Source organism: Glycine max, chromosome 8, assembly GCF_000004515.6.
Source record: "Glycine max cultivar Williams 82 chromosome 8, Glycine_max_v4.0, whole genome shotgun sequence".
NCBI lineage: Eukaryota > Viridiplantae > Streptophyta > Magnoliopsida > Fabales > Fabaceae > Glycine > Glycine max.
Genome location: NC_038244.2, coordinates 190,085 through 209,007, shown reverse-complemented (window position 1 = coordinate 209,007; position 18,923 = coordinate 190,085). Strand labels below are relative to the sequence as shown.

General features: G+C 33.3%; 3 protein-coding genes across 3 annotated transcripts; all 3 read left to right on the top strand.

Moving 5' to 3' along the window:
• The first annotated feature begins 422 nt into the window (after positions 1-422).
• Positions 423-4,221, top strand: LOC100805323 (uncharacterized). Its single transcript, XM_003532032.5, has 4 exons — positions 423-906; positions 1,357-2,266; positions 3,485-3,559; positions 3,970-4,221. The coding sequence occupies exons 2-4, from the start codon at positions 1,367-1,369 to the stop codon at positions 4,084-4,086; spliced, it is 1,092 nt and encodes a 363-aa protein (XP_003532080.1). The 5' UTR covers positions 423-906; positions 1,357-1,366; the 3' UTR covers positions 4,087-4,221.
• A 3,737-nt stretch (positions 4,222-7,958) lies between these two features.
• On the top strand, positions 7,959-12,950 carry ALDH3I1 (aldehyde dehydrogenase family 3 member I1). The gene is made up of 12 exons (NM_001367164.1): positions 7,959-8,154; positions 8,391-8,492; positions 8,612-8,855; positions 9,064-9,132; positions 9,215-9,311; positions 9,744-9,950; positions 10,311-10,426; positions 10,523-10,627; positions 10,707-10,879; positions 10,965-11,055; positions 11,920-12,069; positions 12,519-12,950. The coding sequence occupies exons 1-12, from the start codon at positions 8,117-8,119 to the stop codon at positions 12,750-12,752; spliced, it is 1,626 nt and encodes a 541-aa protein (NP_001354093.1). The 5' UTR covers positions 7,959-8,116; the 3' UTR covers positions 12,753-12,950.
• A 1,934-nt stretch (positions 12,951-14,884) lies between these two features.
• Positions 14,885-18,715, top strand: LOC100783051 (aspartic proteinase Asp1). Its single transcript, XM_003532315.4, has 8 exons — positions 14,885-15,562; positions 15,769-15,886; positions 16,099-16,322; positions 16,991-17,215; positions 17,302-17,440; positions 17,747-17,947; positions 18,066-18,138; positions 18,298-18,715. The coding sequence occupies exons 1-8, from the start codon at positions 15,357-15,359 to the stop codon at positions 18,405-18,407; spliced, it is 1,296 nt and encodes a 431-aa protein (XP_003532363.2). The 5' UTR covers positions 14,885-15,356; the 3' UTR covers positions 18,408-18,715.
• Positions 18,716-18,923: the final 208 nt, after the last annotated feature.

Sequence of the window (18,923 nt, the reverse complement as noted above, 5' to 3'; positions counted from 1 at the left end):
TATCTCATGAAAAAAAAAAGATTTTGTTCTCATAAATAAGCCATTCTTATTGTATCCTTAAATTTAAACAAATCCATTCAAATCCTTGAGTTGTATTATATTTAATTCATTTAAATGACAACAATTTTTCCTCCAATTAACCTTATAAGTTTAGTATTAAGTTAGAACAATCATATTTATTAATCATACTAATAATTTATAAGAAAAATATTGTTAATCATACTAATAATTTATGAGTTTAATGATTATGAATAAATTATAATTTATTGTTAATATGACTTTTAAAATTATTATAATAAAATTCAACGTATTTAATGAGTTGTAATTAAATGAAAGTATAAGATAAAATTGTTTTACACGGTAAAACACAATCAATTTAGTCATAATGTATATGGAGAAAAAGAATTAAGACGAGAAGATCTGAGGAGTCCAACGAAATAGGGAAAAATAAAATAAAACAAAAAAGAAGAAAGAAATATATGCGTTATGAAGTGTGTAAGGAAAAGGATAGAAAGACGTAATTCGTAATTGGGATGTATGATGTACGTGCAGAGAGAGGTGAAAATATATTGTATTGTGACTGTGAAGGGAATGAAAGAGGATTCAATTTCTGTAGTTTATAGTTTAGTTGACAAAGTAGAATTTTTGAAAAAAGATTTTAATTTGATATCCTAAAATATACTCTGAATATCAAATTGATTATTAATAAAAAGAAAAAGAAAAAACAATGAAAGAGGATGGGAAGATAAACACAGACTCTCCTAAACAGAACAGTGGCAATGAATGATTTGTGTGGAATGGGTGAGTAAATAAGTCGATAAGTGATAAGTGAGTGAAACGCCGCATTCAGAACTCAGAACTCAGAAGACCGTGTAACGCACTCCACTGCACTGTTGTTCTCTCTCGGTGAGTCACCTTAATCTGCGATCTTTTCTTTTTCTAACTCAATTATTAAGGGATTTTCACTTTCATCTTCCCTTTGTGGGTGGGTGGGTGCCGCCCCATCAATCAATCCCTTATGCCGCTCCAATATTACATTCTAGCACTACTCTACTCAATTTCAAACAATATCACTTTCTCATTTCTATATTCATTTTTCTTTATCCTTATTCACTCTATCATCTAATCTCTGCCTTTGGCTCCGTCTATTTCTCTCTTTGAACTTTAGACTTCTCCCCTTTTCTTATTCCATTTATTTTAATTTGTTACTATTTCTGTGTATGCTTTTTCTTTTTTTGTGTTGTACGCTGTTGCAGAAGAAGTCTCTGCGAACTCAATTACGTTAACCTTATTCAAGTATAATAGAATGTTCCAATAATCTGAAATATCCAATTGTGTCTTTGAATCTTAACACAGAACTTATCAGATGAGCAGAGAAAATACGCCAGCAATGGCAAAGGAAGAAGTCTGTGATGATGGTTCCTCCAGTGTTGAGAATGTGGATTTAGAATCTCATGCTCGAATTAGTCTCGACAAGGATAATGGCTTGGGAACCTGTCGTGTGTGCCAATGTACCGAATCTGATAAAAAGGCAGATGCCGCACTAGAATTTTTGGGCATCATTCCAGGTTCAGAAATGTGTAAAACCAAGGGGGAAGTGGGATCTGATGGTGGTGGCGATGGAATTCCCGAAAATACGTCTCTTGACAGAAATAATGAGAAAAATGCTGGTATGGTGGAATTTGTAAGCCCTAATGGGGAGGTTTTCATTTGTAAAAGCGATTTGGAACTTGGTTTGTGTCATCAAGATAAATTAGTTGAACTTGGATGTTCTTGTAAAAACGACCTTGCTTTAGTACATTATGCTTGTGCACTTAAGTGGTTTGTCAACCATGGATCTACCATTTGTGAAATATGTGGACATATAGCAAATAATATCAGAATTTCTGACTTCAATAAGGTTGTTGGTGCTTTGAAGGAGTATGAAGTATTGAGGGAAAGAACTGCTAGTGGGGATCCTGGTGCCGCACATGTTCATGCAAATGCTGTTGTGGATCCTGATGCTGTGGCTGCTATCCGGAGGCAACGGCTAAGTGAGATTGCACTATGGTTTTGTCCTTATAATAACAGTCACAATAACAACATCAGCAGTGTGGACACAGTTTCACAGATTGTTTCTGAGCAGCCTTTAAGTATTGTTACTGAAGATGCTGCCCCCACACAGAATCCTGCAACCAAGTGGGCCGTGGAGGGTACAGGGATCCTGCTTGCTACGGGGCTGCTTACCATCACCCTTGCATGGCTTATAGCTCCTCGTGTTGGAAAGGTATATAAAATCTAGTATCAATTCTGATAAGTACCTAAATTTACTAATATATTTATGTGACAAGTTCTTATATGCCCTTTCTTTGCTGGAATTTGCCTGTATATGCATACATGGATCGATACCATGATTTTATATAACTACTTTTATTTTACCTTCAACTTACAAAATTGTAGGATTATATTTTGAGGTTATAATATTGATGCATGCATTGAGGCAGGCTTAATGTGTTACTCATGCATGGAACAAATATACTAGTTTGGGTCTCTATCAATACTAGTTTGGGAGAACATTTGGGTAGGAAATGTTTCTACTTTAGAGGCCTTTCCTTTCCAGTTTCATCTCTCTAGTCTACGTTGCTCAACTCACCATTAGCTGCTTTTATTCTATTTAGGGTCATTCTCTATATTGGGACTTTCATTTTAGTGTAGCTTTGAATGACAGTGAACTACAATCCATTTCGTTCCTACTTGATTGTATATATCTCTTAGCCATTAATGATTGGAAAGTTGGACTTTGAATTTCTGTGGAGAATATCTTGCATATTTTCTTTTCTCTTTCCAAGTCTTACTTCTAGTTTTCAAGATTCCTTCTGAGCCTCAACAAACCCATCTAGAAGCCTGAAGGTTCCTCCAAGGTCAAGTCTTTTTGTTTGGTCGATGGGACTTAACAAGATTAATGCAAATCACTTGTTGCAATCGCATGGGCAATCCCGTCTCACTTTCTCTTGATATGTATGATGTGTGCACATCTAGTCTAGCTAAGAAAAGCATGCCACTTGTTTTGCATTGCAAGGTGATTATTTTCCTTTTGAACAATTTTTTTGAGTATCAAGGTGCACTGGCTGTGTGTGACGGCTAGAACAATTTTTTATGGGTAACTATAAAACATGCCACTGGTAGTTACTTAACTTTTAAAAGCTCTAGTAAAAACATATAAAATAAAATCTTATGTGGGCCTTTTTAGCTATCCTTCAGTTTGTGTGGTTCAAACGTAATGCTTGTATTTTGAAGGGTGCTTCTGCTCCTAAATCTTGATTTGGTGGTCTACTCATGGCTACTTCAAGAGAGGAACTACTTTGGATGGGCAAAATGATTAAATAGCCTTATTGCATTCTTTGTTTTTTGGTACACTTATGTGTGTTTGTGTGTATATATTGCTTCTTCCCTATTGATTTTGGTTAGAAGCATCTGCATAATACCGCCTGTGTTTGTTTTCCAGAAAACTGCTAGAAGTGGTCTTCATATCTTACTTGGAGGAGTTTGTGCTTTAGCCGTGGTGGTTTTCTTCCGCTTTGTAAGTACTTTGTGTACCTTCCTTTTGCTTCCCCACATATTTTGTTAAATTTTATTCAGATTTGGTTATGTTTGGCTAGATTCAAACTTGACTATGTTTCTACCCAAGTGAAGTATGTCTCCTGTGAAAGATACCAGTGACCTACTAGGGAAAAAAAAACTTGACTATGCTTTTAAAAATAATTGAAATATAAAAGAAGACCCTGACATATAGTTGATTTCTTCTCAATTAGCATGGATCTTTGAAGTTTGAATAATTGAATGAATTATGTCCAAATTTATCGTGTCAGGAACTGTGAAAAAATATTGAACATGCTTGAACTTTGTGGCATATACATAACTGCGCTTTATTTATTTGAATCCCGGTGTCAGAGTCTAATTGTTCCTTTTGTATACTTCTGGTTATTGCAGTTTGTGCTTACCAGAATCAAGTATGGACCTGCACGTTATTGGGCAATCTTGTTCGTTTTCTGGTTTCTTGTCTTTGGAATATGGGCTTCAAGGACCCATGGTGCCCACACAACATGATCCCATAGTGCAGTTGTTATACTATTGACAAGTGTACCAATTGTTGTCACAGTTTACAAAATTTGTAGTTAAGATCGTCTTCTCGGGAACTTGGGTTACTCAGTTCCTTGGTAATATTAAATAGTTTAATAGTTATATACATGTTTGATCGAAAATTTATTGGTTTGTTACAATAAAAGTAAATAATGTAAAAGTTGCAAGCCTATAATTATGAGAAAAGCAATGAAAAAGGATTTGAACTCAATCAAAAAAAACATAGGATTAGATTTCATCATTTGGCTCTTTAGTATCTTAATGAAATTTACACATATGAATCATTTTTTACTGTAGTTGATGCACACACTAAATCATATCATATCGATTTCTCGCATATGACATTTCCAAGAGTAATTATCAAATATTTATTCCTCGCATATTCAATAATTATTCCAACATTACAAATAAGTGTAAGATCATAATCAATACGCTATGATTTATTCCTAATAACATAACATAGAGAATAATTTTATTCAATTTAGACTCTTGAGAGTACTTTCCAGTCAAACTCAAGAGCTATTCATGAGACTATTGATTAGATAAAATTAAGCATAAAGAGCATGATGAGGATACCGACAACAGATAGAAAAGATTTATATATACATGAATATCAAAAGAGATACATTAGAGTATGAAAATTACATTCAATCCTACATAGAGAACTAGTCACTTAATGAATATTCGCTCAGGCGAGACTTTCTTGCTGAGGCAACTAGAAGACTTCAAGTTGAAGAAAGCTTGGGTCACCCATGCTATTGATTATCGCTTAGGCGAATCTTGGACAACGAGTGCATTCGTCTAGGCGAATCATTATCACCTATACGAGAAAATCTACTGGACAATCTTCTATTTTCACAGATTTCATTTGCCTACGTGACTCTGGTCTCGCCTGAGCGAAGAAACATGATACTTTAAAACTCCAAGTACTCAGGAATCAACTATTCATTTCTCCAAAAATGTTTTCCACTTCTTCCACCTTACTTCCATCATATACCAATCTTTTAATCTACAAAATTGCATGAAAAAAAGTTGGATAAACCTTCAAATTATAAACAAAACATTTAATTCTATTTTAACTATCAAATAACTCAAAATTAAGGAAAGTTTTTAAGAAAAGTTCTTGAAATCACAAGTGTCAATATTCAAATCACATATTAATTAAAATATAACACTTATCAATAGTGCTTTAGATCTTTGTTAAGTCATTTGATTGTTTTGAACAAAAAAAATCCTTCCCACCTCTCCTTAACATTTCCTTACTATCTTGAATTTTGAGATTTTGAATAGATATTCATTATGATAAGACTTATGAGTCTATTTGGTAGATTCTCATATTTGTTCAATGTAAAATGACAATTATGTTGTTTGCAAGCTAGATTTATGAATTCTAGTTGTTTTTAGATCTTTCACGCACAGAACATTGTATGGATGTGGGTGAGCATGTGTAATCCTGGGCTCCTTATGGACTTGGTTGGTCATCAAAAAGTATCCAAACTAGAGAAATTGCACAGTGCAAACCATTCGTTAAATAAATAATAATGTGGTACTTGCCAATGGCTAGCCATAAAAAATATCACTCTTGATTTCTTGCACATGAGACTGTATTTTTGGTTACTTCCATTAGCAAGCTCATGCCAACACCTTTTTTTATTTTTATTTTTTTTACAAATACTAATCAGTATCTTGTGACATTAATTAAAGAAACAAGAAAAAAAAATGAAAAAAGAGTATTTATTTTATTAGAAATATAATCTCCATCTCTCGTCGAAACTCAACACTATCCACAAACTTAAAAAGGAATTTAGCATGGTGAATAAATTTCTTTGGGGCATTTGTACCATTCAAATAAAAGTGAAGCAGGAACTCAATCATAAAACTTAAGAATGTGAATTTCTTCATCCAAACAAGTAATTTTAAAATTTCAAGAAATTCATTTGATACAATTTAATTTTTGTGTATTTAAAATTTTCTAAATTCTTCGTCCAAACACACACTAAAGGAATATACTGCAAAATCCTCATAGGGACACTTCCAAAAACAAAAGGTTGGCAATATAAGCTCCGTGGATGCTTCAGTTCGTAACGGGGCCACATTCTTTCTATCTTTCCCTTTGAAATTGGTGGGACGCTACAGCAACACTATTAAAACTAAGTCAGCATTCTGAATTAGTACAATTTTTAATGGAGGATACTGTTTAATACTCAACCGAAAAACTTTACAATGGCATGGAGAAAACTGTCTGATAACAAGCTTGGGATTGGAGCTGAGTTTTGTGCAATCTATACTAGTGGAAGACCACATAATTTTATATAACTATGTAGGATAAAAGTTGAAATAGTGGATTTACAAGTTAATGGATATATAATCTTCTTTTATCCAATAGAACTCTCGAAATATCTTATGAATGACTTGTATGAATAGGGAGCTATTTTATCCGTTAATACTATATGGATGAGAAACATAAGTGGAAGGCTTATCAATTAAATGAAAAATGGAACTAAAGTGGAAGGTAGAGACGTAGATTGAATATTAAATATTTATTCAATTATAATAAAAATAGCACAATTAAACAAGTGTTTCTTCTTGATTGTGGGTTGCAATAAATGACGCATCCACACTTACTTGCTAGATGCACATATACTCCCTCACTTTTAAATATTTATTCAATTATATATTTTGTCGTCCTTAATTTTGTATATTTGAATCTTCTATCCCAACTTTTTTTTTAATTTGAGTAAATTATAATGAATTTAGGAATTATTAGACATGTATTCCTGATTACTTTTGCTTCCGTGACTGAGGGTGTCAACTTTTATTGAAATGGCGAAACAACCCTTATGACTTAAGCCCCCTCATTTGTTCTCACCTCTGATCTTACATACTTTGGGTATTTTTTTTGTTCTCATTCTTACATTTGTGTTTTCTTATCCCTTCCTTCAAGAAAGCTGATTTATTGAATTTGCACCGACATTTGTAACAACTACCGCTCTACCGCCACCGTCAATACCTTTCCCTAATTTATTATGCTTTTCATATTTTATTATATTTAATGCCGATAAAAAAAAGGCAATAAGAAACACAAAATCTTGTATCGATTTCGTGTATGAAGATTTTGAGTTATTTGAATTGATTGTTATTCTCTTCCTGTGTTACTCATTTTTCTTTTCTTTTTTCCATTACAAATGAGGAAGACAATGGTAGGTTGGTCCATGTATTTCATTAAACACGCATGGGCAAAGCACATGACCCCTTCTAGTTAATAGAAGCCAACGGTGTTAATGTGCAGGGTTGTCTGTGTAACAGAATGATAAAATTAGGGGAAGTTTACTTAGGAGTAAAATAACAAGGGAATGTAAGTGTTATAAGGCCTAAATATTGGAGTAGTCAGAGTAATTTGCCTCTCTTTTTTTATTTTTTACATAAATTGTCTCTCATAGATCCTAGATTTACCACTCAATTGGGACAATTTTCAAACGTGTCTATGTCTATTGTGTTGGGCAGGTAGACAAAACAAAGCCACTGTTCTGTATCGTGATTGTCACTTTACTTACACTTTTGTCTTTAACTAACATAGTACACTAATTATTGTATGTACTAATGTATTTTTACTGGCTTTTATCAATTGATCCAAGGGTTGTGACATATAAAAGATGCATGCATGGAACGGTTAGGATTTAAGAGACCCACGTGAGTTCGCGTACGACATAAATTCCCAGCCACTCCATTACCAAACTTGACTTGAGTGCACAAGATTTTTTTCTCTCATTGCTAAACTAAAAGTCTACAACGTTTCTTTTATTTTTGGCTATGTCCTTGTCAAATTACCCATGATTAATACCAAGTCTTTAAATGTGTTAAACATTATCTTCCTATTTTTCATGGCTGAGAAATCATTCCATTTCCGGCTTATATATATACACATAAATGCAGCTTCTTTTATTTTTAATATTAGACATCACTACCAAAGATCTTTCTTTCAGCTTCTTGTTCTACAATGAAAAGCCTCTGCCTTGGGCCGTTTCTTGCTGCTAGGTACGTATTTTTCTAACTTTTGAGCTTATTTTCTTCTACCTTTTGATTCATTAACCCAGTGATTGTTCATATATTATTTATTTTGTGATGATGAAAACTAAGATGATCAATGCAACTTGATGGGAAGCATTATCACCCAATTGAATAATAGAATTGCCCAAAATATGTTGAAAAAATAAAAACTACCATTTCATCATAATTGATGAGCCTCTTACTCCAGTTCTTCCTAATAACAGTGCCCCAGTTGGTAGAAGAGCCTATGGAGGCCACTTAAGCAGAAAGTGCTTTCAAAAGCAACTTCACTTCCACTCACGTTGTGTTGCTTTCTCTTCATTCATGTAAGCCCTCTCTCTCCCTCCACCTTTTGGTCATGGAGCGTTTTAATTGTGTATTCTTAACTAAGATGTTATTTTCATGTGGTCTTCTTGCATGCATATGTATGGTTTACCTTGTGAAGATGTTCTGCAACTATATCAGTGATGCCAGAATTAGAAGAGAAGCAAGTGTTTGATGGAGAGAAGGCTAATTTGCTAGTTAAAGATCTCAGAAAGAGCTTTGATTCAGGCATGACTAAGAGCTATGGATGGAGGGTTTCCCAGTTGGAAGCCATAGCTAAGATGTTAGAAGAGAAAGAGAAGGAAATTACTGAAGCTCTATATAAGGACCTTGGAAAACCTCGACTTGAAGCATTTATAACCGAGGTCTTCAATTTCTTGCTTTTATAATTTTGTTTATATGCTTCATATGCCTTCTGTTAGCCATTAATTTATGGAATTCTTTCCTTTTTCTTTTTTTCTCCATTCCCTTTTGTCATGATGGGATTTGATGTTTCCATTTGTCCAGTAATCTCCTCAGCCTCACCATCATCATCATGGTCACCAGATTTGATGTAAGTGTTTCTTAATGCAGATTTCCCAGGCTAAATCCTCATGTAGTGAAGCACTTAAAGAGCTGAAAGAATGGATGAAGCCTGAGAAGGTAAATTGCCAAGAAAACACAAGTTTCAACATGGCTTTATTAATTAACAACCAAGCTTCTTTCTTTTTTTTAACCCTTTTAGGTGAATACTTCAATCACAACATATCCATCATCAGCAGAGATTGTGCCAGAACCACTGGGGGTTGTGTTGGTCATCTCAACATGGAACTTTCCTTTCTGTATGTAGAAGATGTTCCCTTTTCACTCTATTTATATATCTAAACCGTATTTGGTTATAATTGAGAACAGCTTTTCTTCATCTCAGCCAATTTCATCACTGTGGAGCTCTTGTAGTGGGATGTATTTGTCCTGTAAATAAAACTCTTCGGCACTCTTTAAGTTTTCTTTGTCAAAATTCAAATTTCACCAGTTATTTCAAGCTCTAAACTTATTTGTGCTCTCTGTCTATGAATTTAGCCAGAGGTTAATATTCCCTTGCTTAAACTTTCAATAAATTAGAGCCAAGTCTATTATACTTTTGTAACCTTCTCCATATCAACATAATCTTTTGATATTCACCAATCATGACTTGTCACTATCTAATGTGTTGACTTGGCATCTTCTCCTTGTCCTTTCCTTTCCATTGATTAGTTCTTATTTCCTATCTTCAGTGTTATCAATGGATCCAGTCATTGGAGCCATTTCCGCAGGCAATGCTGTGGTCCTGAAACCATCAGAAATTTCTCCAGCAACATCATCACTGCTTGCAAATTTGATCGAACAATATCTAGACAACTCTACCATAAGAGTTGTTGAAGGGGCTATTCCCGAAACATCTGCACTCCTGGATCAGAAGTGGGATAAGATACTTTATACAGGTAATGTGTCTTCTAATTTCTATTGTATCAATATGACAATATCCTACAAGATCATACCATATCAAACAGATTCATCAGTCTCAAAGAATGTATGCAATGTGAATAGTAAAATATCAGTGTTAATAGTATGGTCCAATTGTTTGATATTATTTTCTTTTGAAGCTGTATGAAATTTGGCTCTATTTTAAGCCATCCCATATATATGTCTAATTCTAGTAATCACTTATCATAAGTTGCACCAAGAAATTTGAGTTGACACTGTTGAAGCTTTCACTTGATTATAAAGTCACACGTATTTAGTTCATTTAACATGCTTACTTCATTACAAGGTTCCATGCATGATAGACCAGCTTTTTGCAGGTAGTGCTAGAGTAGGTCGCATTGTCATGGCTGCTGCTGCAAAGCATCTTACTCCAGTGATTCTGGAACTTGGAGGAAAGTGCCCAGCTGTTGTTGAATCAGATGTCAACTTACAAGTAACATCATCAATGGATCTTGTTATTTACTCATCAATGGATCTTGTTATTTACGCATCAATGTAATTTCATGTATAACAATCACTGAATTTTCAGGTTACTGCAAGGAGGATAATAGCTGGCAAGTGGGCATGCAATAGTGGACAAGCATGCATTTCTGTTGATTATATCATCACAAGAAAAGAGTTTGCCCCAAAGCTGGTAAGGTTGCCTCAATATTACAAAATTCTGTGTGCTGCCTAATAAAATATATTACTCTCGATAATTTCTCACTCAACAGGTAGATGCCTTAAAAGAAGAATTGGAACAATTTTTTGGTAAAGATCCTATGGAGTCAAAAGACATGTCAAGAATTGTGTCTCCAAACCAGTTTGCGCGGCTTGTGAATCTCTTGGATGAGGATAAGGTATCTGACAAAATTGTTTTGGGAGGTCAGAGGGATGAGAAGAAATTGTGAGTTGCATTCCCTTTTTAATTTTTAAGATTGCAAATATTACTTATACTATATCATAACACCAATTCTTCCTTTATATTGCAGAAAAATTGCCCCAACTATCATATTGGGTGTTCCTGAAGATGCTATGATAATGCAAGAGGAGATATTTGGGCCAATAATGCCAATCGTCACTGTGAGTACTAGATCACAATGAAAAAGTTAATTTAACATTTAAGACTTGTTGGCAAGGATTATGGATCTTTGTCAAGAAAATAATTCTGTTCTTGATGCAGGGAAAACATGTTTCATTTATTATAGGGAAAAATATGTTTTTGTTCCCTTCGGTCAAACTTGATTTTGGTCCTTATACTTTTAAATTGATGGATTTAGTCCTTCAACTTTTGGAAAACATGTAAATTTAGTCCCTTTTCCAACTTTGTGGCAGTCAAAAACTGTCACTAAATGTTAAGTTTAAATGTGAGGAGGGACTCAATTCACATATTTTCAGTTGCAGGACTAAATTCATCAATTTAATACTATAGGGCCCCAAACCAAGTTTGGCCGAAAGTTCAAGCACCAAAAACATATTTTTTCCTTTATTTTTTTTATGCTCACATTTTCCCCTTTATTATAACTTAACCTTAATTTTCTTTTCCAGCTGGTAGTGGCCATTCTTTCGTTCCAACTCCTTTGCAAAAACCATAACTGATTCCTGTTGACCAGTTTCATGTTCCCTGTTACAACTGACAGAGACCCTAAAACACCAGTTTTGAAACTTGCCTCTCTTTTTCTTGTAGTATGCCACTGTGTGAATGAGAACATATTAAAAAGATGATTTATTCCTTCAAATGTTCAAGTGTATTGTCCAGATTCCAGAAAGATTTCACCCTTCAAATATCAAGCAGTGTTAGCATGTGCTGTCTATCTTCCTTATTTCTCTTGTTCCCCTAGTTATTTCCAACCAAATTTACTCTTACAAAAATTATCTCGGGAAGGACTTGATATGTTTGTTCATATTTAGCATAAAGTTGTTATATTTACCCTTACATTTTTGCAGGTAGACAATATAGAAGATTGCTACAGTATAATAAAATCAAAGCCAAAACCTCTTGCTGCATATCTCTTCACAAACAATGAGCAGCTGAAGAAGGATTATGTGGATAAGATATCTTCTGGAGGGATGCTCATCAATGACGCCGTCATCCATGTAAATATTCTCTTCCTACAATTTATACATGAAAAATTGTTGTATGCTAACATAATTTTCTTCAATTATGGTCATATTTTCATAAATCAATTGTTCTCTGATAGTGCCCCATCTGTAGAGGGAAAAAGAAAAGTTATGCTCTCTTTATTTGGCATCTTTCATTTGCATACATAAAATGATTCAACTTAGCATGAGAGAAATTCTGATGGTTGAATGATATAAGTTGACTTTAAAAACAAAGTAAATAATAAAGCACTTGATGAACTTGGGCCTCTATCTCTAGATGATTAAGACTTTGCAACCTAATTTTTAATAGCATGCAATGAAATGCAACCTGAAAATCCAGAGCACATATATTTATCAAATGAAACCAAAACTTAAAAATTTAAGCTAGTATATACATGCATTTAAATGTGTTTATGTGTAGACACTTATCTATATGCATGCAGGTTGCAACTCGTGGGTTGCCTTTTGGAGGAGTTGAAGAGAGTGGAATGGGTTGTTACCATGGAAAATTCTCTTTTGATAGTTTCAGCCACAGGAAGTCAGTTCTCTATAGAAGTTTTGATGCAGATTCTACCATTAGGTACCCTCCGTATACACCTCAGAAGGAAAAATTATTGAAGGCCCTTATTAGTGGCAATATTGTTCAAATTATTCTTTCTCTTTTGGGGTGGTCTTAAGGATGATAAGGTCCCTTTAAAAAAAAAAAACGTTCATGAATTAGAAGTACTGTACTAAAACAATGTGCAAGGGCAGTGACTCGTGGCTTCCCACTTTGGTTGAAGTGGCAAAAGATAATTACAATTTTCCCCTCGAGTTTTCAATCTCATGAATCCTAATAAAAAAAAAAAACTCATGAATCTGTTCTTTGATTGCTATTCCGCTCTAAATTAATGAATGAGATATCGAAGACAATGTCGCTGCTTGATAGATTAGTGGTAAGCAGCACAACATATGCTTCACGGCTTAATTATTTTCAATTTTTAGTTTAAACTATGATTGGCATGGAGTTATTCTTTTTTTCCTAATGGAACCTCAAAGTATTCTCATAAGTTTAAGTCCTTTGGGTTGCCTATAAATTAATTCTCGGTTTAAGATTTATTCATTTTTTTTTTGACAAAAGGATTTATTCACACTTAAACTTCTTTGCTCATTCCCAGTGTATTATGTAAAGATTGAAAATTTGGTGTAATTTTTTTTATTGTTTCATCTTTCTCCCATTAAAATTGAAGTTTCGGTAATCATATCAAGATTATACCTAAAAAAAAGTAAGTCGAAATACAACTTGCATCTTCTAGAATTTTTTTTTTTTTTTTTTTTTATCGTAAGAATTGAACATATTATTAAAAATTTTACAATAACACTCGCCCACACGATTTAACCAACTACTAAGCTAAACCCCCCTTGCTTACATATTCTCTTTTATGAAAAACTTTATGGGGGACGTTTAAAACATGCATGCGACAAGAAATTCTTTTTCTTTACAATATTAGACCGACTATATAAATCAAACAACATTACTTTAATGTACATTTATGTCTGAGATTAATTTAAATGTATATTTTAGTTATATTTAAAAATTAAAATTAATTTAATCTAACTTTAAAATATGAGTTTAATGCTTATGTATTAAATAATTTTATATTATCAGAAAATCATAAATTAATGTTTAAAATATTTTAAATTAATTATTTTAAAAGTCAATAAATTTATTATATATAATAAATCGTAATTGAATGATTATGTACACAGTTATTGTGTAACTTTTTTCTCTTGTAATATATAACCGTACAAACCATTTTTCTTAATTATTAAAAAATGTGAATTATAATTAAGTAAAGTTGAAAACAATTCTATAATGAAGGATTTAAATTCTCAATAAGGATTAATTTTATATAAATGTGGTGAAATTAAAAGAAATCCAAATTCTAAGTCGTTTTGTATTATTCTGACTGTACAAGTGCTTTTAATTTGGATTAGCAACGCAGACCCCAAATACGTTGGATTTTATATTATCTGTTAGTATTTTCAAAAATTAAGTCGTGCATTCGGGGTCTGCGGGCCCACAAAAAAATAATTACAAGTTATTTTTTTACTGAATAATTTCAATTAAAAAATAAATTCACACAGACCAAAAATAAAAAAAGTTAACTTAATAAAAAAATATTTAAGTCTTAAATTAGAAATTAACTATTCGTCATTATATAAGGCAATTTTCGATTTGTCATTTTGTAATTCCTCATGGGCCCAACCCCATCGCTTAGGGCCTACAAATTTACAGTGCTTTTATTGCCGTATACTATTTTTCCATAGTGATTATGAAACCGCATAAATTTGACGATACTAGTACTTGTTTGAATATATAAGATCCAATTATTTAATTTATTAGAATTAAAAAAATAATTAATTTAATTGATAATAATAAATTTATTTTAAATTTATAATTTTTTTAAAAATTATCCTTCTCATTAATATTTATTTCTCTTTTAATTATTTATTAATATATTTTTTCTTTTCTTTCACTAGAATATTTTTAGTAAAAAAATAATTAATATAAAAAATGTTATAAATTGAGACTTATAAAAAATAATAACTTAAGTCTTATAAATAAAAACATAGAAAATACAAATAATATGAGCTTAATGTTTATATACTAATGTAGATCAGTTTTATATAATTATTTAATTATATATTATTATTTGAATTATTTAAAAAAATTAATAAATTTATCATATATAATAAATTATTTTAAAAATCAACGAATCCTGTAATTCAAGAAAAACGTGCCAAAACTAAAATTTAACAATAGTATTTTGGTTGCAGTGTTGGAAGGAGGAAAGGAAGAAGTTTCCAAGAAGCTAACGAAGAGTCTCACAAAAGCTGAACTAACACACTCGTACACTGCTTCCAATTCCACCCTCTCTTCCATTTTTTTTTTCTTTCAACTACTCTGAAGGGTTGTGGATTGTGATATTCTTTACGAGGAAGAAAGGAACCAGAAGTCAAAGCATGAGAAGCAATCCCACTTCCAATGCCGAGGTTCTTCTGTCTTTTCTTCCTTCCTAAACCCAATACAAGGTTGTCACTTTTATTCCCACCAACTAGAGAAGCCAAAGCAATTCCCATGAACAAAACCAACACTTTCAACAAGAATCAAGTATTTTGATTTAAACTCAACCCCTTCACTCTTCTATTTCTTTTGTTCATTCATACATTCAAATAATAAATAAAACAATAAAAGAAACAAGAATTTGGTTGGATAGAGAGAGAGGGAATAAAAAAAGATGAAGATGGGGAAAGTGGTGATGGTGGTTGCAGTGATGGTGTTGTTCAACATGTCTTCTTGTTCTGCTTGGTTTGGTGGTAACAAACACAAAAGTGGAAGGAACTCGATTCTCCCAAGTGAAGCCACGTCATCACGGTCAAGGCTTTTGAACCCTGCTGGCTCCTCTATTGTGCTCCCTCTTTATGGCAACGTTTATCCTGTTGGGTATGTACATAGCTTCAAAACTTTTCCATAAGAATATAGCAAAAACAACTTTAGTTATTTGTTCCCAACAAAAAGCAATCTTTTGAGGACATTTATAATGTATAATTTCTTTTTTAATTAAAGTGAAACGTCTTTTGATATTGATGGTGTGAAGGAAGTTAGTATTCTAATATAAATCAGTTTATTTCAATTTTCAATGTTTACAGGTTCTATAATGTTACTCTTAATATCGGTCAGCCAGCAAGGCCTTATTTTCTTGATGTGGACACGGGTAGTGATCTCACATGGCTCCAATGTGATGCCCCTTGTACTCATTGCTCTGAGGTAATATTTCACTACCTATAACCTATATGAAAAGAAAATCCCCCTAAAGTTATTTCCTTTTAGAATCTTAATAGGCCAACCACCAATTTGAAGTGCCAACCAAAACCTTATGAGATTGACAAGCTCATCCTTTCTTACAGATGCAGTGAGAGAATAGAGATACATTTAATGTTTGTCTGTTTGAATTTAATTTATTGCTTATTATTTTTCAGACACCCCATCCACTCTACAGGCCCAGCAATGACTTTGTACCCTGCAGGGATCCCCTTTGTGCATCCTTGCAGCCAACTGAGGACTACAACTGTGAACACCCTGATCAATGTGACTATGAAATTAATTATGCAGATCAGTACTCGACCTTTGGCGTGCTTCTCAATGATGTCTACCTTCTCAACTTCACCAATGGAGTCCAACTTAAAGTTCGGATGGCACTCGGGTTTGTTTACTCTCCAAGTCCAAGCTTTGCTTCACCACCTCTCAGCCATTTTTACTTTATTTGTCTATGAATGGTTTCTTGATGTATTATCATTTCTGCAAGCTTGCTTTTAGAAAAGGCCTTGAGATAAAATACTCAGCAAAGTTGTTTGCGTATCTTAACTGCAACAGCAATTAGTAAGTACCAATACAGGTTAGAATGATTTGTACAAGTGAATTAGGTTGAAATACACGAGCACTGAAAGTGAGAACTTCAGAATGGACCCTTGTGGCTGCTTACTCAAGTCTATGAAACTGGTTAATTTGTGTGTTGATTGTTATGCATACTACAATTGAGAGATTAAAAATAATTAATACCAGATCAATTGTGTTTTTCATGGTATATGTTTCCCATTCAGGGATAAGTAAAATTGTTTTTCTTTTTAATCTTACAAATTTCTTATGAAGTCCAGAAATCCTGAGAAATTGGATATATTATCTTTATATAATATGCTTTAAGTATTGCCTAGAAAAATTTCAGAAGAACACTCCAATGTTGTGTGATCGGAATATGCTTGATCATGTCATCTTTACATCCCCGGGTGATTATAATTTGTGTCACTTTGTATTTTTGTTAAGAAATTCTTAATAGTTATCTAATACACCTCTCTTTTTTATACCTTTCTACAGATGTGGATATGATCAAGTATTTTCTCCTTCTTCTTACCATCCCTTAGATGGATTACTTGGCCTTGGAAGGGGAAAGGCCAGCTTGATATCCCAGTTGAATAGTCAGGGCTTGGTACGAAATGTGATTGGACATTGTTTGAGTGCACAAGGAGGAGGGTATATCTTCTTTGGGAATGCATATGATTCTGCTCGAGTGACTTGGACTCCAATTTCATCTGTAGATTCGTAAGTACACCTGAAGAAATCAGATGCCCATTTTTACATTTTCCACGTGTTCTTAATGATTCAAAGTTCTCTGTGCTTTGTGTCAGAAAACATTACTCTGCAGGGCCAGCTGAACTTGTTTTTGGAGGAAGGAAAACTGGGGTTGGAAGTCTGACTGCTGTTTTTGACACTGGAAGTTCTTACACTTACTTCAATTCTCATGCTTACCAAGCACTACTTTCTTGGGTCAGTTAAAACAATTTTCACTATATTCTCATATTTGAAGTATTTCCTTAAGCATGAGGCATTTTTTCTATAAGATCATGCCAGTTTCATCATTAAGATTCAAATTGTAAAAAGAAAAAATAAATGAATAGAAAGTACTTTAACTTAAGTAATGGTTTTGCTAATGTATATGGTATACCCTTGAGGCTGATTCTAAGTAACTAAAAGTAAAATGATTTTATTGGAGAAGAAAGGATTTTATTTTATACTTTTGTGCCAGAAAATAATGGAAGGTTATTTAAGATTTGTTCAATTTCCCAAATGTAGCTGAAGAAGGAATTAAGTGGAAAGCCCTTAAAAGTAGCACCTGATGATCAGACTTTACCTCTCTGCTGGCACGGTAAAAGACCTTTCACAAGCCTACGTGAAGTCAGGAAATACTTCAAGCCTGTGGCACTTGGTTTCACCAATGGTGGAAGAACTAAAGCCCAATTTGAGATCCTTCCTGAAGCTTATCTGATAATATCTGTGAGTTCTACACTCTAACCTATCAATATCTTCTATGTTTGTTGACATTTTTTGCTGCTATCATATTTAATGGATGCATTTCATGTCTGAATGCCAACAAACTGTACGTTCTTGCCAGAACCTGGGAAATGTTTGTCTGGGCATTCTAAATGGCTCTGAAGTAGGGTTGGAGGAACTGAATCTAATTGGAGGTAGGAATTTTGTTGTGTTGTTACTATATCTTTTCTTCTAGTTCCCATTTTAGATAATGGATATTACGATTCGTTAATTCCTAACTTCTTCAGCAGTTTTCGTCGAAATGTTGTGTAAACTCTGCACTATGTAAATCTTGGTATTTATTGTTTATGCAGACATATCCATGCAAGACAAAGTGATGGTGTTTGAAAATGAGAAGCAGTTGATTGGTTGGGGACCTGCAGATTGCAGCCGTATTCCAAAATCCGGAGATGTCAGTATTTGATCATAAAATATGCATAGTTCAGGCATGCATAAGGACGGTATCATTATGCATGTTGTCCTGCAGTTTATAGAGCAGGGTGATAGTACTATTGAATACCAATTTATGTTTACTTGTGATTTGTGAATACAGTCTTGTGTATACTACTATTACTATATCAGTATATTGGAACAGGTATAGAGGTCCATCAAGATAAGGATAAAGGGTATTTATTGTTGTATTGGTGTTACATTCTAATTACCGAGTTGTGATTCAAAGGGTAAAGTCAATGTAAGTTGATGCAGTATTGGATATACATCAAATATTCTGTATTTAGCTGGCAGATCTCATGCATCTTCCTTCTCAGTTTTCAACGATCTCAAAACTATCCAAGTTTGACTGCAGAAAAACTAAGTTGCAGTTCTTTAAGTGTTTTTTTGCGATTACTCTTTAATTAGAATTGAAGTTTCTACTCAATAATTCACGTAATAAAATTTTTGCATTTGAAGGTTGGTAATGGTATAGATTATAAAGGTGAAA

What these genes read in the sequence shown, in the direction of transcription:
- LOC100783051 (XM_003532315.4), top strand. Translation starts at nt 15,357, where the DNA reads ATGAAGATGGGGAAAGTGGTGATGGTGGTTGCAGTGATGGTGTTGTTC. An exon ending in AAAGTTCGGATGGCACTCGG is followed by an intron (nt 16,323 to 16,990) that starts GTTTGTTTACTC and finishes ACCTTTCTACAG; the next exon opens with ATGTGGATATGATCAAGTAT. An exon ending in CCAATTTCATCTGTAGATTC is followed by an intron (nt 17,216 to 17,301) that starts GTAAGTACACCT and finishes GCTTTGTGTCAG; the next exon opens with AAAACATTACTCTGCAGGGC.
- ALDH3I1 (NM_001367164.1), top strand. Translation starts at nt 8,117, where the DNA reads ATGAAAAGCCTCTGCCTTGGGCCGTTTCTTGCTGCTAG. An exon ending in GGGCCGTTTCTTGCTGCTAG is followed by an intron (nt 8,155 to 8,390) that starts GTACGTATTTTT and finishes TCCTAATAACAG; the next exon opens with TGCCCCAGTTGGTAGAAGAG. An exon ending in AACATGGAACTTTCCTTTCT is followed by an intron (nt 9,312 to 9,743) that starts GTATGTAGAAGA and finishes TCCTATCTTCAG; the next exon opens with TGTTATCAATGGATCCAGTC.
- LOC100805323 (XM_003532032.5), top strand. Translation starts at nt 1,367, where the DNA reads ATGAGCAGAGAAAATACGCCAGCAATGGCAAAGGAAGAAGTCTGTGAT. An exon ending in TAGCTCCTCGTGTTGGAAAG is followed by an intron (nt 2,267 to 3,484) that starts GTATATAAAATC and finishes TTTGTTTTCCAG; the next exon opens with AAAACTGCTAGAAGTGGTCT. An exon ending in TGGTGGTTTTCTTCCGCTTT is followed by an intron (nt 3,560 to 3,969) that starts GTAAGTACTTTG and finishes TGGTTATTGCAG; the next exon opens with TTTGTGCTTACCAGAATCAA.